Raw genomic sequence first — 16959 nt, forward strand, 5'->3', positions numbered from 1 at the left:
TAAAAATCTATATTGGTTTATCATCTGTTATTAGAGCTGCTTTATAAATAAAAAAAATTTCATATCGGTCAGGCCCCTAAATAGTGAAAACTGAAATGTAATACATAGTATGTGGATGTTTCCTTCCAAAACCTTGATAACTTTAACAAGCAGACCTTTTAAGGACCAGCTTCCTATATTCAAAACGGGGAGGGAGGGAGAGTGAGAGAGAGATGAATATTGTAGAATAGAGCTCTGCTTGGCTGGGTTCGTCTCTCGTTTTGTGAAACAAAACAGCTCTTTCAGGGGTTCTCTCTGCCCTGCACTGTTACCACGGTTACAGCCGTGCCCAGTTACTGTCGGCTTGGTTTTATATCAAACTGTGTGTGTGTGTGTGTTTGTGTGTGTTTGTGTGTATAAAGGTCGTCTTTGCTGTATGTGTGAGTAATCTTTAGACTCTTATGCTGCTTCACTGTGTTGGCATTACTGGGGCTTGGTTGTCTCTCAGTGTGTTTGTGTGACTGTTCATTCTGCTCTCACAGTGTGCACTTGCTTACCTGGGCATTCTGTCATTGATTCTAGTTCATAATTAATGCTTGAGCTTAAAACCTGCATATGTGGAGCTCAGTCATCACCAGCTATTAGGGCTGCACAATATAACGTTTGTTAATCGTTGCTGCAAAATTGGCTTTTGCAATACTGATGTCAGAGAAGGCTGGGGCATGCAAATGAGCCTCTAATAAATCACACTAAATCACATTATTGCGCACCGAGAGCATCCTGATCAAATCTCTGACTTTTCCAGATCAGTATTTGTGGGTGTTCTGATTAGTCAAGAGACATCATCACATCAAGACTTCACCACTGTGTTTCAGTATACTTCAAGCAAGGATACATATTTGTATCTAGATTGCCAATAGAGGGCACTGTACTGAACACTTACTTTCTTAGAGACTTGCATCGTTGTTGTTGATTTTTAAAAGATTTTTCTCTAAGATACGCATCACATTCCATCACAACCTTTGTTCCGATTAACAGAATACTAATTTCTATGGGAATCACTGTTATGTTAGCACCAAAGCTTACTGAGGATTACGTTCACTGGATTTATTTACACATGGCAGCCCTACATAAAAGAGAACATTTGAATCTTACATGTAATGTTCTTTACTGTAGTTTGCAGTTTCTCAGTGAATTCTCCAGTAAACAAATATACTCAAGAAAACACACACACACACACACACACACACACACTCACATTCACACACCTTTTTAGATAGCCAAAGTATGCTAAGATTCATGATACACAGTCATAAGCAAAAGTTTGGGCACACCTTGTCAAATGACGTTTTGTTGATTTGAAGTGAAAATAAGTTACAACATCCTCTACAGAGAACACACTCCTGCACATTTTAATACACAGTTGCTGTTAATTTGCTAAACCTGAACATATTGGGGAAAAAATCAAACGTGAAATGTGACCTGTGCAAAAGTAATGGCACCTTTATGTTGTTCAATTTGTTAGTAAACGAATAAAAATTCTGTGCTACAATTTGCATAAAAATGTCATATTTTGTATGTTCCCTGTGGAGGCAGAGGTCATCAACCCTCCTCCTGGAGATCTGCTTTCCTACAGAGTTTAGCTTCAACCTACATTTAACATGCTGCTCCCCCTGCATACCTAACACGAAAGCATCTGATCCAGCCAATCAAAGACTTCTGAAGAAGTTAACTAGCTGGAGCAGGTGTGGCAGATTGTGGTTGGAACTACACTCTGCCTGAGGGTAGATCTCCAGGACCAAGGTGACCACTGCAGGATGAACTCATTGTCACTTAGGAAATCAACAAAACATGCAATTTGACCAGGGGTATTTGAACATTTGTATATGACTGTATATTCAAATAGCTACAGGCTTTGCTATGAAAGCTACATTAGGGTTACATTGAGAGTTACATTAGCCATAAAAACAACTTCTACATGGACTTAGCACAACCCGTAAATTGGGTATTTTTGCAGGAAAAGCCCAGTACGCAGCTTTTTTTTATTATATGTGCAGTTTTTGAGAATATGTTGACATTGTCCTTAGACAAGCATTCATTTTACAGTGCAGGGAAGGAGTACCAGTATGGCGGCCAAGCAGCTTCACTTTGTTGTGTATATAATGACCCCATCAGCGGTCTAGTTCTCTATATATATCTGTGACTGCAAGTCAGATTATATCACCATATGTAGCTGTGTAATCAAAATCTGTTGTACGTGTTGTGCAGCCCTATTGGCTACTATTTCAGGGGATCCAGTTATGGGCCACACCCAACACGCCTTTAGCCGCATTAATTTCTTTGAATGTCATTATGGTAATCCTGGCCCCTTCCCTCAGGAATAATTGTAGTTGCTGCATGCCTTTGTAGTGCTTTGTAGATGCTAACACACACTTTCTCTTTCTTTTCCTCCCTCTCTCTTTTTCATAATACACCTTCACTTCCTCCATCTCTTTTTCATAAAACTTTGTTTTCCTCCATCTCTCTCTCTTTTTTTTTTTTTATCTATCACCTTCACTTCTCTTGTCCACCCCTCCTTCCTGATCCCTCATTCCTCCTGTTAATTAAATGCATAATCTCACTACATGGCCTGGTTGGCTGCTTAACCTTTGACCCCTCGTTCAGTGACCCCCGTTTGTCCTCGCTCAGCCTCCTGTCACCCAATGAGCTCGCTGTCCTTCAAGTCCCTGCAGTCACGCAGTGCTGAGAGGCCAATCAGAGCAGGTCTCAGCCTTGAACGACCCATCAGAGCTGGATACGTTGGCCCCGATACCATCCCCCGCAGAAAGACGACTCATAACATACCGGTAAGAAGAGTGCATCTAATAGACATGATGTAAAAGCTGTGCATTTGTAGGTGATACTGGAGTGCGTAATAGCAACATAGCCTTCATTTACCAGTCCATAGAGTCCAAATATGGAACCAAAGCTGCCAAACAGCCCTTGTTGAATTCATGGTTGTGATGTCACAACCACAAACACATTTTCAGAGATCTCCCTTATTTATTTAATTATCCATTAAACAGCCATGAAGTTATTCATTCTTTGTAATATTTTGTGATTTTTTATTTTTTTTTTCCCTTCTGTCTGACTTATTATGGGTATTAATGGGTGGTCTTTCGCACTGTACTTTACACATAAGCATCCTTTCAGCGTACTATAGTTTAGCCTGACCAGTCACACTAAAATCATAAGGTGTGTTGTTCCTATAGCAGAGGAGCACAACCAAAGTTGTTTATGTATCTGTTTTTAAGCACAGAAATGTAAAGTTATTCAATTTAAAGGATAAAATGGTTAAAAATGTAAAATTGGACTAGATTTTTGTTGCATTAAACCACACAAACATTAAGCTTTGACTTGTTTTGGTCTGAGCTGACACAAATGCACACTTCAGTCTCTGTGTTTTGCCAGGAGCTTATGTCGTTAAGGAATTATGTCTAAGACCCAGGAACCACTAACCTACACGGGACACAATCAGTCTGTTTTGTAGGAGTGCATGCCAGGAAAACTGTTACCAGCTACAACCAGCCTTTATCCCTTTCCTGCTTTCAAGCATTTTTCACACCACACTGAACTGTGCTTGTTACTCGAAATATGGCCATCATTCTTACACTCACCAATCTACACTCACTGTCCAGCTCTAACTGCTCAGACTTCTTGTATTCCACCTCATGTACTGTCTACCATCTCCGTCTACCAGGGGTGGGTTTCTAGAAACACAGAGGCTGTTTACACCTTGCATTAACATGTATTTCTTGTCTAGATCATATCTGGAGATATAGTTGTGTGCAAAAATTGACCCCTGGCCAAATTACATTGTTGATTTTTTTTTAAGTGATAAGAAGGTAACACAACCTCTGCAGCAAATTATTTCTCTGCAAATGTCAACACAATTATTTTTATATTTGATTAAGTTATTGTCCTCTGACTCTTCAAACCTTGTGATTACACTCAACAACCAAATGAAACTAATTGATGCCTACAAAGCTAAATAAAAATATCAGTGTGCTTCCAGCTCACAGTTCCCACATAATCTGCATGTAAGAGTCAAAGGAGGACACCTTACCTGTGACATCATCACAAAAATGTCTGAAGTATGCAAAGCAACATGTAGATAATCCATTTTGGAAACAAGTGTTGGAATGGAAAATAGAATGGAAATGGAAATCTTGGGCCACAGTTGCATATAGGAGCAGCATTTGATGAAAAGAACACCTTGCCAACTGTTAAACATGGGAGTGTTCTGCTGAATCTGCTGTTATATTTGCCAAAGGGAGTGTTAGCAAGTACTGACTTAATTGGGTGTCCAAACTTTTGCACATGCCACAACCACTGTTTTATTTTTTTCTACTTATTATCAAATATAAAGTACCTTAAGAGTTTGGTCTGATGGGATCCAATTTTATTTTCCTACATGAGAGCACATCAACTCGTACTTTGTTTACATACATTATATACTTTTATTTACTCCCCCTTTGGCTTAGATGCTTTCATTGGTCCAGAGTGCAAGAAGGCACTTCAGTGTCAGGAAAACTGCAGCCTCTTGTGTTTCCTTGTAATCTGAACACAATACGTTCTGGGTGTGTTTTACGTGTGGATTTTCATGCAGTCAAGTGGCATGCAAATCTGATCTGACCACCGAAAACACATGTTGATTCAAGGTGTAAATAGCCTTACAGTGACCCCATCTACACCTGACCCTTTTATGCATCCTCAGTGTGAGAATTATATCTGGATAGGGATTATCCACATATAAATGCAGGTATAAATGCACCCAGCAGCTGCATTGGACTACCAAGTGTAAATGTGGGGACTCATTTTTTCTTAGGATATGATCCAGATACGAGTCGCAGGGAAATGACCAGGTGAATAACTAGGTCATGAGGTAATGGGTATATTTTGCTGGTAGAAAAAGCCCCAGGTATAATTCTCGTCCCAGGTTAAGTAATAATAATAATAATAATAATAATAATAATATTAATTCCAGATTTTAAAATGGCCTCACATTTTAGTCCGTCGTGGAACATGTGCGCAGTATAAACTCTAATCGCCAGTGGGCCTAGTAATTTATTTTCCCTTTTTTTCCCTCAGTAGTGCCATCTGCTGGACAACAACTCAACTGAAGAGTAATATACAACAGTAGCTTTACACCTTTTTGCCACCTGCTGTTGTCCTGCAGAGCGATAGCAACACTTTTTTTTTCTGAACCGTGTGACAAGATTAAGATAAGGATTTTCTGCCTCAGGTCTCGTTGTTAATTGAAATGTGTTACCTCAAGGCTTGTGATGCTAGTCGTGTAACAGTACACAGTAAGAAAGATAGTTGGTGCTATGTGATCATTTTCTGTATATTTAATGAATTGGGAAGAACAGACTGAATGCTGCTGTCTGGCTTTGCTTAACAGTTGAAGAGTTGTTCTTAAAAGTTGTGTTTTAGTGAGTGTTGCGTGTGCTGTATTTGTTGTTTAGCTGTGTTTTATGTGGTTAGGTTGATAGGAAGGATAAGGACTACGTGAGAAAGTCTTGGAGTAATCTGTCATATCCTACTCCAACACTGACCCCGACACCCTTCAAGAGAGCACCCTCACCCGGCAGCCAGCGCGGCAGAGCCAGTCAGCCTTTGTCTGTCAGGTACGTATGCACACATACATAGATACATACATACATGCACTGCTCGCAAGTTTGGGGATACCCAAAGTTATATCACTTTAGATCAGGGTTTTCAAGCTCAAATTACCAGGGTGCCACTAGAAAAGGTGGTCTTTTCTAAGTTGGGCAAGTTGAAAAAAATGCAGAGCAAAAAAAGTGTCCCGTGTGTGTGTTTTTTCCCCGTATGCATTTTAAGTACATGAGGTTTTTCATCTAATATTTTATGTGATTTTGTAAACAAAAATATAGGAAAAAATGGGAAAAAAGTTGTAAAGTATAGTATTTAAACACATAAAATATTATCATAGTACATCTTTGTCAGTGTTTTTAAGCAATTCTTATAATCTAGGGCCAGTAGTTTAAGACCTCTGTTTAAATACTCGGCTGCAAACTCCATTTCAAGGTCCTCAGAATGCTTTGATTGATATTGATATCCTTGATATGAGGAGAGCAGGTCTTCTAAATAATGATTAGACTCAGCTAAGTGCTGACATCAAAACAAGAAGACATAATGTGTGGGTTTGGCATTATTCCCAAAGTGGGATTTTCAGTAAAATTCTAGAATGTTTTCAGGAAAATTGGTACACCAGAGTATCCCACTGTTCTAATGAGGAACCCATACAGGGATCAACAAGCCACAGTCATGACAGAAAACAGACAAACCGACTGGTTCCACTTCAGCAAAGGTGTAAGACAAGGCTGCAAGGCTACCATCACCATACCCACAATCTCAGTTGGACCAGATCACAACGTAACTCAAACATTTTTTCTTTACGCTGTGTTTTGCTTTTGGTTTTCAGGAGTTCCGCTAAACCACCTCAGAAGCCTCCCGTGTCCAAAAAATCCAGATCTCCACCTCCACCAGCTTCCCTCCCTCTGTCACCCAGCAACCCCTCTCTGTCTCCCGGTAACCTGCGGCCCAACAGGGTGGCATCAGAGAGCCCCAGAGTGACCCCGGAGGGCGAGAAGGCCAAGAAGGAGGACGAAGGGGAAAAAATAGAGGCAGAGGAGGGCAAGAAGGAAGCAGAGGAGGCAAAAGGACAAGAGGAGGTGGAGCCAAGATCAAGCACTGCCAAGACAGCAGCAGAGGCCACAACACCAAAAGCAGAGCCTGCCAGTGGTTAGAGCGCTCATTTACTTTTGCATATGCATATACACATGCTCATTAGGTCTGAATGATGTGGACAGAATACCAGTATTGTGATTTATATTAGTATATACACTATATGGACAAAAGTATTGGGACACACCTCTTAATCATTGAATTCAGGTGTTTCATTCAGTCCCATCGCCACAGGTTTGTAAAATCAAGCACCTAGCCAGGCAGTTTGCCTTTATAAGCATTTGTGAAAGAATGCTATGGAGTTGTTTTTCAGGGGTTGGCCTAGACCCCTTGTTTCTAGTTAAGGGAAATCTTAATGCTTCAGCTGACCAAGACATTTTGGAAAATTGTATGCTTCTAACTTTGTGGGAACAGTTTGGGGTAAGGCCCTTTTCTGTTCCAGCATGACTGTGCACCAGTGCACAAAGCAAGGTGCATAAAGGCATAGTTGGGTGAGTTTGGTGTGGAAGAACCTGACAGGCCCACACAGAGTCCTGACCTCGACTCCACCAAACACCTTTGGGATGGGCTAGAACAGAGATTGCAAGCCAGGGCCTCTCATCCACTGTCAGTGTCTGACCCCACATATGCTCTTCAGGATGAATGAGCAAAAATTCCTACAGACACACTACAAAATCTTGTAGAAAGCTTTCCAGAAGAGTAGAAGCTGGTATAGCTGCAAAGTGGGGACCAACTCCATATTAATGTTTATGCATTTAGAATGGGATATCATAAAAGCTCCCATAGGTGAAATGTGTAGGTGTCCCAATACTTTTGTCTATATAGTGTATTTTGATTGTGATATGGATTGCTGCATCATTGAATCAATGACTGATTGTGATATTGTTAAAGATTGCTGTGCAGTATTTTAGTCTCATGGGCATGTGCTCCCGTAATGAGAACATACTGGGGATGACTTTTTAAATTTTTGATGCTGGCTTATGGCAAAATCTGCAGTGTAACAAGAGTACGCACATTCTAAAACCTGCACCAGATTCCTCTAGTGAGTGCTCTTTTAGCATCCTCAGTACAATTGATCATACAAGCAAAACAAATGAGCTATTCTTACGCCAGAGATAGTGTTTATTTTTAAAGCATGTAGCAATGCGTTCCATGCATACACAACTTTACACATCTACATGCTCAATTGTAGTTTTTGGGGAGCGTTTTTATTCATGTTAACTTACATTAGTAGGCTTGTTATTCATTGGACAGCACTTAAGAGTGCACCATCACTCCTTACTTTGAGCTCCGCCTTTATGAGTAGGATTAGTTTAGAAAATGTATGCTCTCTTTGTTCCCACCCTGATAAGTCTTAATTTCCACCTTAATTTAGCCCAAAATTTCCCATGGTTGTCCTCTGACATTCTTATCACAACTCTGGCCCCACGAGACAAGCAGTATTTTAACCAAAATTTAAAAGAATTACATTTGTTGAATTACATGCATAACTTGATTGATCAAAACACCCGCAAAAGCCCTTATCTGGAGCTGTGATTGATCAGGAAGGTCACAGCCTACAGCAAAAACCACTATGATTGATTTACATATTTCAAGCCTTCTGTGGTATCAGCATCGTAAGACCATTGTGGTGATAATGATTAACGAACAATACATTGTGCAGCCCTAACGCTCTCTGTGTATTTCATTATGTTCACCCGTATAATCTTTCACTGCAATTGTAGTCAGTTTCTCCCATCATCTCTGCATCTGTGTTTTTGTCTCTCTGTATGTCTTTGTAGAGAGTGTTGTTAGTCCTCCAGCTATTAGAACATCTGCGGGCACTACTGACCCAGAGGAAGCCTCTCGCCTGCTGGCTGAGAAACGACGGCAGGCCCGAGAGCAGAGGGAAAGGGAGGAAGAGGAGAGGAGACAGCAGGAGGAGGCTGAGAGGTGTGTGTGTGTGTGTGTGTGTGTGTGTGTGTGTGTGTGTGTGTGTGTGTGTGTATCTTTGAAGTGTTTGTGTCTTGATGTTGAGTGTGAATCATCGATATCATGGTAGATAAAATTTCTAGGGATGTCCTGATGTGATCAGAAAGATGCATTTCTGAACCAAGGCATATTTTTTGGCTCTGTATCTGTAATGTTAAACCTTATTCCATTCTGATTCTCTGGTTTTATCCCATTCTTTACCTTCTATTTATGCCACTGTCATTGATGTGACATAAAAAGACATACCTGCTGAGTGAGATACTTCAATTAGATTGTTTAATGAACTGTAATGACGTTTAAATTTGCTCTGTACGGCTGTAATATCTCTCAAAATGCAAATATGGGAACAGACTCAGTATTAGCGAATACTCTAACTTCACTCCATTTTACTGCAGCCATGAAATGTAGCCTTGAATTTTAATATTTTTGTTAAATAATTGAATTAAAATGTAATTATATTTTGAATGAAACTATTTTATTTGATTACGTTCATAAAAATATCAGATGAGTCCTTTTCCATTCTGCCAGCTGGGTGGCGCTATGAGGCCTGCAGAAAGTGATTAAATGACATTATGATGGTAGACGCTGTCTGGCAAAGTGGATATTCTATTGTTTTCTTGTCACTGGAACTTTCTGTCAAGAGTTCAGTTATCTTTTGCCACCGAATTCAACAGTGGAATAAACTGGATGTCGCTTTTTTTCTTCTTTTTTGTGGAGCCATGTACGTTATCTGAACCTCTCATTGTTGAAGTAAAGGCACACCAATTATTTTGCAACAAAACTTAAAATAGTAGAGAGCATCTTCCTGCCTTTTTACCATTTTTAAATAAACAATATATGTTGCTAAACCTCTTCTCTGATAATTAACCATTTTTGGCAATGAAGCTGTCACCATACCTGGCTGCATGCCATCATCGATTGTGTACCACTAAGACAGGGAGCTAATTTTTTTTCAGTATCAACATGTAAATGCAGCATAATATTTTCAGAACTTAATCAATAGAAATGGGTTAATTATGCACAGGCGCCACAGAGAGGAGATGGCACGGAAGAAAGCGGAAGAGAAAGCCAGAAGAGAGGAGGAGGCTCAGCGTCTGGCCGAGGAGAAGAAACGTAAAGAGGAGGAGGAGAGACGCTTAGCAGAGGAGAGACTGCAGAAAGAGAGGGAGGAGGCAGAGCGCCTGCAGAAACAGGTCAGAAATCACACACACACACCTCTCTGAACAAAATGACCAGTGCCTTGCAAAAGTATTCCACCCTCTTGGAAGAACTTTTTCTGGATATGACATTAGCATGTTTACAGTGTTTTATTTGGTATCTTAGATGCTCGTAAAATACTTTTTAAAACTATATTTGATTTAAAGATATATTTATTGAGATATTTGGCTGCAGGTATTTGTGGGATATATACACCTGCAGACACATTATTATTGTTTGGCATTTACTTTTTTTTTTACTGTTATATATGTTTATTCCCCTTGTATTCATTTTAATATGTCACTTTGAAGCACTTTGCAAATTGAGTTTAGGAAAGTGCTGTAAAAAGATGACTTACTTACTAGGGATATTTTTTAAAGAAGGAGCATAAGGGTTTGGATTCCTATACAAGAAGCATATTTCTTAAGCTTGTTAAGAGCCTGTTTTTTTTTAACAAGCAGTTAAGCAGACTGCTAATGGGATAATAGGTGACTCCAGTAATATTACTTAGCCTTTAAGTACAAATGTCTATTGAATGTTTGACTGCATATCTGGAAAATATGAATAGTCCATGTGTAGACTGTGTAGGCTAAATATAAAGTAAAGGTTTCCACATTAAGCACTCTTATTTCATTGCAAATAATGCACATAGATTCTGAAATACATTCAGAGCATATCTTTGACATTTAAAAACAAAAAATAGTTTCTTTCAAGAAAGTTAAGTATGTTTGCAGATCACTCTAAGTGTGTCCAACTAGAAATCACATTGCACAGGTGAATGTAGAATACATACAAAACTCATAAGGTTAACAAAATGTGTGTGTGGTTTAACAGAAGGAGGAAGAGGAGGCCCGCCAGCGTGAAGAGGCTGAGCGTTTACGTCAGGAGAGAGAGAAACACTTCCAAAAAGAGGAGGCTGAGAGACTGGAAAGGAAGAAGGTATGCTGTTTTTGTTTTTCATTAATGTGCTTGGTGTTTTTGTTTGTGCTCATTGATGATTTAAGAACACTCTGTGCTTCCACAGCGCCTTGAAGAGATCATGAAACGCACACGCCGATCTGATCAGGTACTGTAAAAGACGCAAATACACCTTACTGAAGTCCTGTTTCTGCATCTCCCTTGTCTGTTTGGTCATAAATGACATCTACATAATCTTCCTCAAACCTCAAATGTAATCGACCCACCAAGACACGTTTGGTTTGGTGTCTGAAGTTTGCTTCTTTAGGTTTGCACTGTGAGGCTAATGTAACAAATAAGTAATGGAAACTTGAAGCCATCAGATACAAACTGAATGCCTGAAACATCATAGACTTTCTTCAAACTGTGTGAAGTTGTTAAAGTCTAATTGAGATTACTTACATTGTTTCTGACACTGTTTGGTATAATGTTATCTATAAATATGGACAAGTATGTTACAGAGTTAAAACAATACCAGCGGCCATCTTACAGTCTGGATATTTTTCATACTTCTGTCCATTTGTAAGCTTCCATTACGTGTTGGCTACATTAGCTTTGTAGCTTCAGGGCAAAACTAATTTTGGGGGAGGTTGAAGACTGTATATTTTTATTTTCCCCTGAGCCGTGGCCTCTAAGTGCTGAAATCTCTCACCTGGTTGCTTTATTTGTTGTTGGTCTTAAATCTGTTTCTCCTGTATGCAGAAAAGCACAACCCAGAGGAATGGAGACATGAGCCAACAGCGTGGTCAGGACTCTGGTAAAACCATGCTCATGTATTTTATTTTGTTCATTCAAATTAGTGTACTGCCCTAAGCAGCACACTGTCGAATCATTGATAAATGCTTTATCACCTTGAGTTTCTCATCAAGGTTGTGGGACTTGTAGAACATGTGACCATGAAGGAGGCGCTAGACTTCTAGCCACTCGTATGCCGTAATGCAAAGCTTGGTTTTTGAAGCTTTTCTGTATGCAGTGGTTTTATAGGTAGTGTATGTTCTGTGTGCAGATATATTCTGGACCACTCGCTACATGTTTATAGGCCAAGTTATTCTTTTTTGATCTATTTTATAAGCTATGGATGGGGGGGTTAGGGCCTTCAAGTTGCTGGCTCACCTTTCTCACCACTCAATATCAACCACGCCTGGGAAGAACTTATCTGATACCAGCAACCTTTTGTCTGGGAACTCCTTTGATAAGTCACTTCTACTGTAGAATCAAATGGAGTAGTCTGTTCTGAGAGAAATTCCCCAATAAAGATGAATGATTAGTTGACAGCAAGGTGGCTCAGGTTTCTGCTTAATGTCTGTCCAATTTTGGGTTCACTCCTGTGTAGATAGTTTGATTGATTGATAGTTTGATCAAGGATATGAATTTGGAGTTTTCTCCCTTTTGCTGGAGTAACAACCTCTACTCTTATGGGACAAATTTAGACTAGATGTTGGAACAGTGCTGTGAAGATCTGGTTACATTCAGCCGCAAGAGCATTAGTGAGGTTGATGTTAAATGATTAAGTTCTGGATCAGAAACGCCACTCCAACTCATCCTAGAGGTACTGGATGGAGCTCCATCACTCCAGAGGACGCATTTGGGGGATTTTATACCCCTCTAGCAGACACTTGGCATTGGGAATGATGACCTTAGGCTCGTGTGTGGCAGCTACAGAGCGCCCAAATCCATTATTAACGCTTTACAATGGAGATTATACAAGCTGTGTTGAATACCTGTGTCAACAGTGGATGCGCCTTAGAGTAGGACACAAATTAGAAGGGGGTGTCTGGATAGTTTTGGACACAGTGCACTTCAGTTCAGATGCCAGTCAGATTTTTTTCTTAAGTGGTCTCTTTGTTATGAATTCAGCCCCTGGAAGCCCTTCGGTCACCGTAACCTCTCCACAAGCCCCTGAGGCCTCACAGCACAGTGACAAAAACGGACACGCCAACCCCAGCCTCAGCTCTCACACACTGCCCCCTGCTGGACACAAGTGAGTACTGTATCCAAAGCTGTGATCCCCACTTCAATTCAGTAGTGCCATAATTCGTCTTTCTTAATTTATGGATGTAATTGCTTTTGTGCAGTGTACAGTAACTTACAAATAGCAACGACTGGAAACTAAATGAAGTCATCTCTGACCTGCACAGTGCACAGTACTGTGTAAAAAGTTAAGAAAAAGGAAAATGTTTGTGTTGAGTGCTCAATAGAGGATAATGGAACTGTCATTTACTGAAGCTTTTCTCACTCTGTTTGTTTTTAATAGTGTGAGCACAGAAGCCCAGCTCCGTGAAAATGGCATCGTCATGGAGACACAAGCCTTTGAGGAAGTGATTGAGGTACCCATGATGACAAAACTGTCCCGTCAGGAGGGAGATGGAGAGGAAGAGGACGAGAGGAGGAAGACCCCACTGCTGGCCTTCAGAGAGAACGGCAGCAGTCATAACCTGACTGCCCTGGATGACAGCCAGAGCCAGGTCCAAGCAGGTGATAACATGTTCTATTTGTCTTATTGTTGTTATTATTATTATTTTTTTATTATTATTATTATTATTATTATTTTTCACCTTTACTGCTTTCCAGTATCTAGTGGCATGATGATGCAGTTACTATTATACGTTTATTGATGGTTACATATTGCCTGAAATATTGATAGATTTTATTGCCTGAAGATTTTTTAAAGTATTATTATTTTTATTGATATATTTATTTATTTTAATGTATTTTATTATTTACTTATTTAAAATATTATGATTTATATCATATGTCATATTTTCGTTGTTTTTTGTAAATGTGTAGTCCTCTGGGGCCTAAAGAAATTAAGCTGCTTTAAAATGACCACAAGCTCAGCACATTAAATAAGAATAGTTTAGGTACTTCCAGCTATTGTAACATTGATTTTTGATTGTGATTGTGCTTCATTTCCTTATCTGTTCTCTTTTACCTTTTTGCAGGTGATGTCTGAAAACCTGAGTGAGAAGAATGGGGAAGTAGATAAAGAGAAAACCTCCAGATTCTAATGTTGGAAACCTTCTTTCCTCCTTCTCCTTTCAATGTCCTCAAGTTGGCACACCTGAAAAGCTGAGGAGAAAGCAACTGTTAAACGTCCCTTCTCCTCACAATGTGGACAGCTCTCCTAAAGATTGCTCTTGTGCTTCCTTCAATCTGGCTTCTGCCTTGACCCCTTCCAGACTAAAGTGGTATGTCCCAGGAACATAAGGAGCAGTAGCGGCTCAAATCATTTATCTACTGTTAGTGGGGGAGCTGGGGTACGTCTAAAACCTGTGGATTTAAATCAGCTGTAAAGTCTGATCTAATACTTGAAGAATTTCTTTTTTTTTTTTGTTGCTGTTGAGGTAGCCTTCGGTAAAGTGCTAACCATAGTGACGCTGTTGGATGGTGAATGACCTTTGTAATATTTAGGTAAATCTAATGCAAAACTGACAGGTTTTGCTTTCGGTAAACCAGGAATGGTGTGTGACTTACTGATCTCACTGCTTAGTTTTGGAATTCCTTTAAAGAATGAAGAGAAAGTACTTTCATCTCATTTTTGAAGCTTTAAAATACATTCGCCTCGTTTCATCTGATTTGAGAGAGCCCTCGTAATGACGTGACTGATGGTTCAAGAATCCAAAGACCCCATCCATCAAGCGCTGTCTAAAACTGTTGTTTGTTTTCAGACCCTAATTGGCCAATCAGGAGCCACCCCATGACCATCAGTAAGCATTTTTTGCATTTTAGTGGAAATATTGCTGTCATTCGAAAGGTTTTGCACTACTCTGAGCTGATCACTAGTGGCAGTGCTTTCATCCTACACCATAGATATCAGAAGGGAGAATTTCTCTGATATGTAGTGAAGCAGGCTTTAAAAAAATATCTCACTCTGTGTGATCAAGATATAGTAAAATGAGGAAAAATGACATTTGCAATGCTGCTACATACAACTTTCCTTTGCCTTATCAGATCATGAGAAGTGTGAGGTGTTTGAGCAGCTTATCACTTCGTTGGTGGGCCTCATTTGGTTTAAGGGCTGATTACCCCCCCACACCCTTTAATTTTACACATGCAGGACCACAACCAGCTCAGATCTCTCTTAGATTCATCTCAAATTGCCCAGTGAGTCTGGACTGATGGAAAGACCTCAGCAGTTTCTGAACACTGTAATGCTTTAGTCTTATAACACTATCAACAGTTAACAAAGGTGGCCATCCTGCAAACAGTGTCAATAAAACAGGTTAAGATACTGTATATTTTGTTGAATGGATGTACAGAGAAAAAATGTAAATTTAGATATGTACACAGTAAAGACACAGATATAACTGTAAAAGTTTCAAAGTTCTATATTTTATTAAAACTGACACAGCTTTAAAAAGTGAAACACCTGAAGTATATCATGAATGGAGCTTTACTAAAACTGGAAGCTGGGGTCTTCTACACCAGCTTTATCAGAGTCTATTAATAATATTATACAGAGGATAAATAAACCTGCAGTAGCACTTGTGCTCTGAAACACTGGATACATAAGCGCTCTGGCTTAGTTTTAGTTCAGTGGAATATGCTCGGTTCTTCTTCACCCAGCCTTCTTTTCATGTCTTTAGAATCCTCATTACAGACACACAGAACGACCAAAACAGAAATACTTTCTCTCCCCAAGCAGTCAGATCTGTATAGCATGTAAAAATATAAAAAAGCAATAAAATTTTGTTTGGAAATCATAATGCTTTTTGTTTTTTCTTTTTAATAAGAACATTTTTGACTACAACTATAAGTCTGCCACATATTGGTCTTAAAAATGAATGGTTTTATCCATGTTAAATTGCCTAGTGCCTAGAAGCTCACATCATAGATTTCCATGACAAAAATGTAAAGTGAAAGCTTCTATTTTCAAAACTGTGCAAGTAGTTTTTAGTTATGATTTATTTAAGATTACTTACCAAATTCTATATCTTAAATATTGAGTTTAACTACTTGCAGAATGACTGAACTGACCTTAAATACCTAGATATAAATACAACATTACAAACGATAATAGAACAGTCTAAAAAGTGTTCTTCATCATTGGAAAGGAGTCTGTGTGAAATTTGATGGAGAAAATAATGTTCATGGGAAAGACTAAGCTGATAAGCAAAACATTGGCATGAACAATAAAATATGTGACAGGCATTTCCTCACAATTTACACCATGTTAAACAGATACACCAAAGAAACAGCATACAGTACATTGTACTGAGCTGTTGTGCACAAAACAAGACTATGAAGGATACTCTGTTAATGTCCTTGAAAACTGTCCGAACGCCAACTAGCTTTTGGTACACAGCCCAATTCTTTAGTATTTGAAACAGTGGCTGCATCCAAAACTGTGTACCATACTAAACAGTATGTCAGAATAGTAGATGACTGGGGCCCCTGAGCGCTAGCCATATTAGGAGATTGTGAGTTTGATCCACGGTGAGGCTACAGCCATCCATGGCCGGGTAAGCACAACTGGGTTCCTTCAAGAACCTACAGATAATAAATCAAAGCCGATCTCAGCCAATATATAAACTCTGAAATATATATATATCTAGTGCGTAATATACAGTGACCAAGTGTTATAATTGTCACATTAGGTCAACACGTTACAGGTGAATATGGTGTAAACAATAAACCACAATCTTTAAAACTGATTACTGATATTCTTAGATGTGTGTTTTGTATTTGAAGATTTGCAAAAAATGATGTTTATATATGCGCAACATCATTAAATTCAATGTCATTTTGCAAACATTTTGCCTTTAGCTTTCAAATGATTGAAAGTAAAATGTTGGCTTCATTATTTCATTCATTATTTTACAGACTACTTTTGATACCATTGTTCTGTTTAATCAAGAAAACTGTCTAAAATGGTTTAGGAGGTCATTCTGTTGGACAAAACCCATAATGGCATAAACCCAGCTACTGCCAAAATAACCTGTCCTTCAGAATAGTGCAGAAGCCCATTCCCCCAACTCAGTATCTCAAAGTAGTGACTTATTTTCTCAAAATATTGATAAAAATAATGATTTATTAAATTTCAAGAAAGTAAGTAACTATTTCGGATATGCTACCTAAACGTATCACAAACAAATGACAAAAATA

General features: G+C 39.1%; 1 protein-coding gene across 8 annotated transcripts in view; it reads left to right on the plus strand.

Annotated features, from left to right (window-relative positions):
- si:ch73-217b7.1 (ensconsin) overlaps positions 1–15560 on the plus strand; it is a 59185-nt gene extending 43625 nt beyond the window's left edge. For 3 of the 8 annotated variants that reach the window (XM_036592004.1, XM_036592009.1, XM_036592008.1), the window contains 11 exons: positions 2644–2825; positions 5506–5648; positions 6467–6786; positions 8511–8661; positions 9725–9893; positions 10732–10836; positions 10922–10963; positions 11557–11611; positions 12712–12835; positions 13109–13329; positions 13797–15560. In XM_036592004.1, the coding sequence (XP_036447897.1) occupies positions 2644–2825; positions 5506–5648; positions 6467–6786; positions 8511–8661; positions 9725–9893; positions 10732–10836; positions 10922–10963; positions 11557–11611; positions 12712–12835; positions 13109–13329; positions 13797–13807 (1523 nt within the window). In that variant the 3' untranslated portion in view covers positions 13808–15560. Of the gene's footprint in view, positions 1–401; positions 420–2643; positions 2826–5505; positions 5649–6466; positions 6787–8510; positions 8662–9724; positions 9894–10731; positions 10837–10921; positions 10964–11556; positions 11612–12711; positions 12836–13108; positions 13330–13796 lie in introns of all 8 variants that reach the window. The other 5 variants (XM_036592005.1, XM_036592010.1, XM_036592007.1 and 2 more) reach the window with 3 other exon arrangements.
- The last annotated feature ends 1399 nt before the right edge of the window (positions 15561–16959 follow it).

Source organism: Colossoma macropomum, unplaced genomic scaffold, assembly GCF_904425465.1.
Source record: "Colossoma macropomum unplaced genomic scaffold, Colossoma_macropomum, whole genome shotgun sequence".
NCBI classification, from domain to species: domain Eukaryota; kingdom Metazoa; phylum Chordata; class Actinopteri; order Characiformes; family Serrasalmidae; genus Colossoma; species Colossoma macropomum.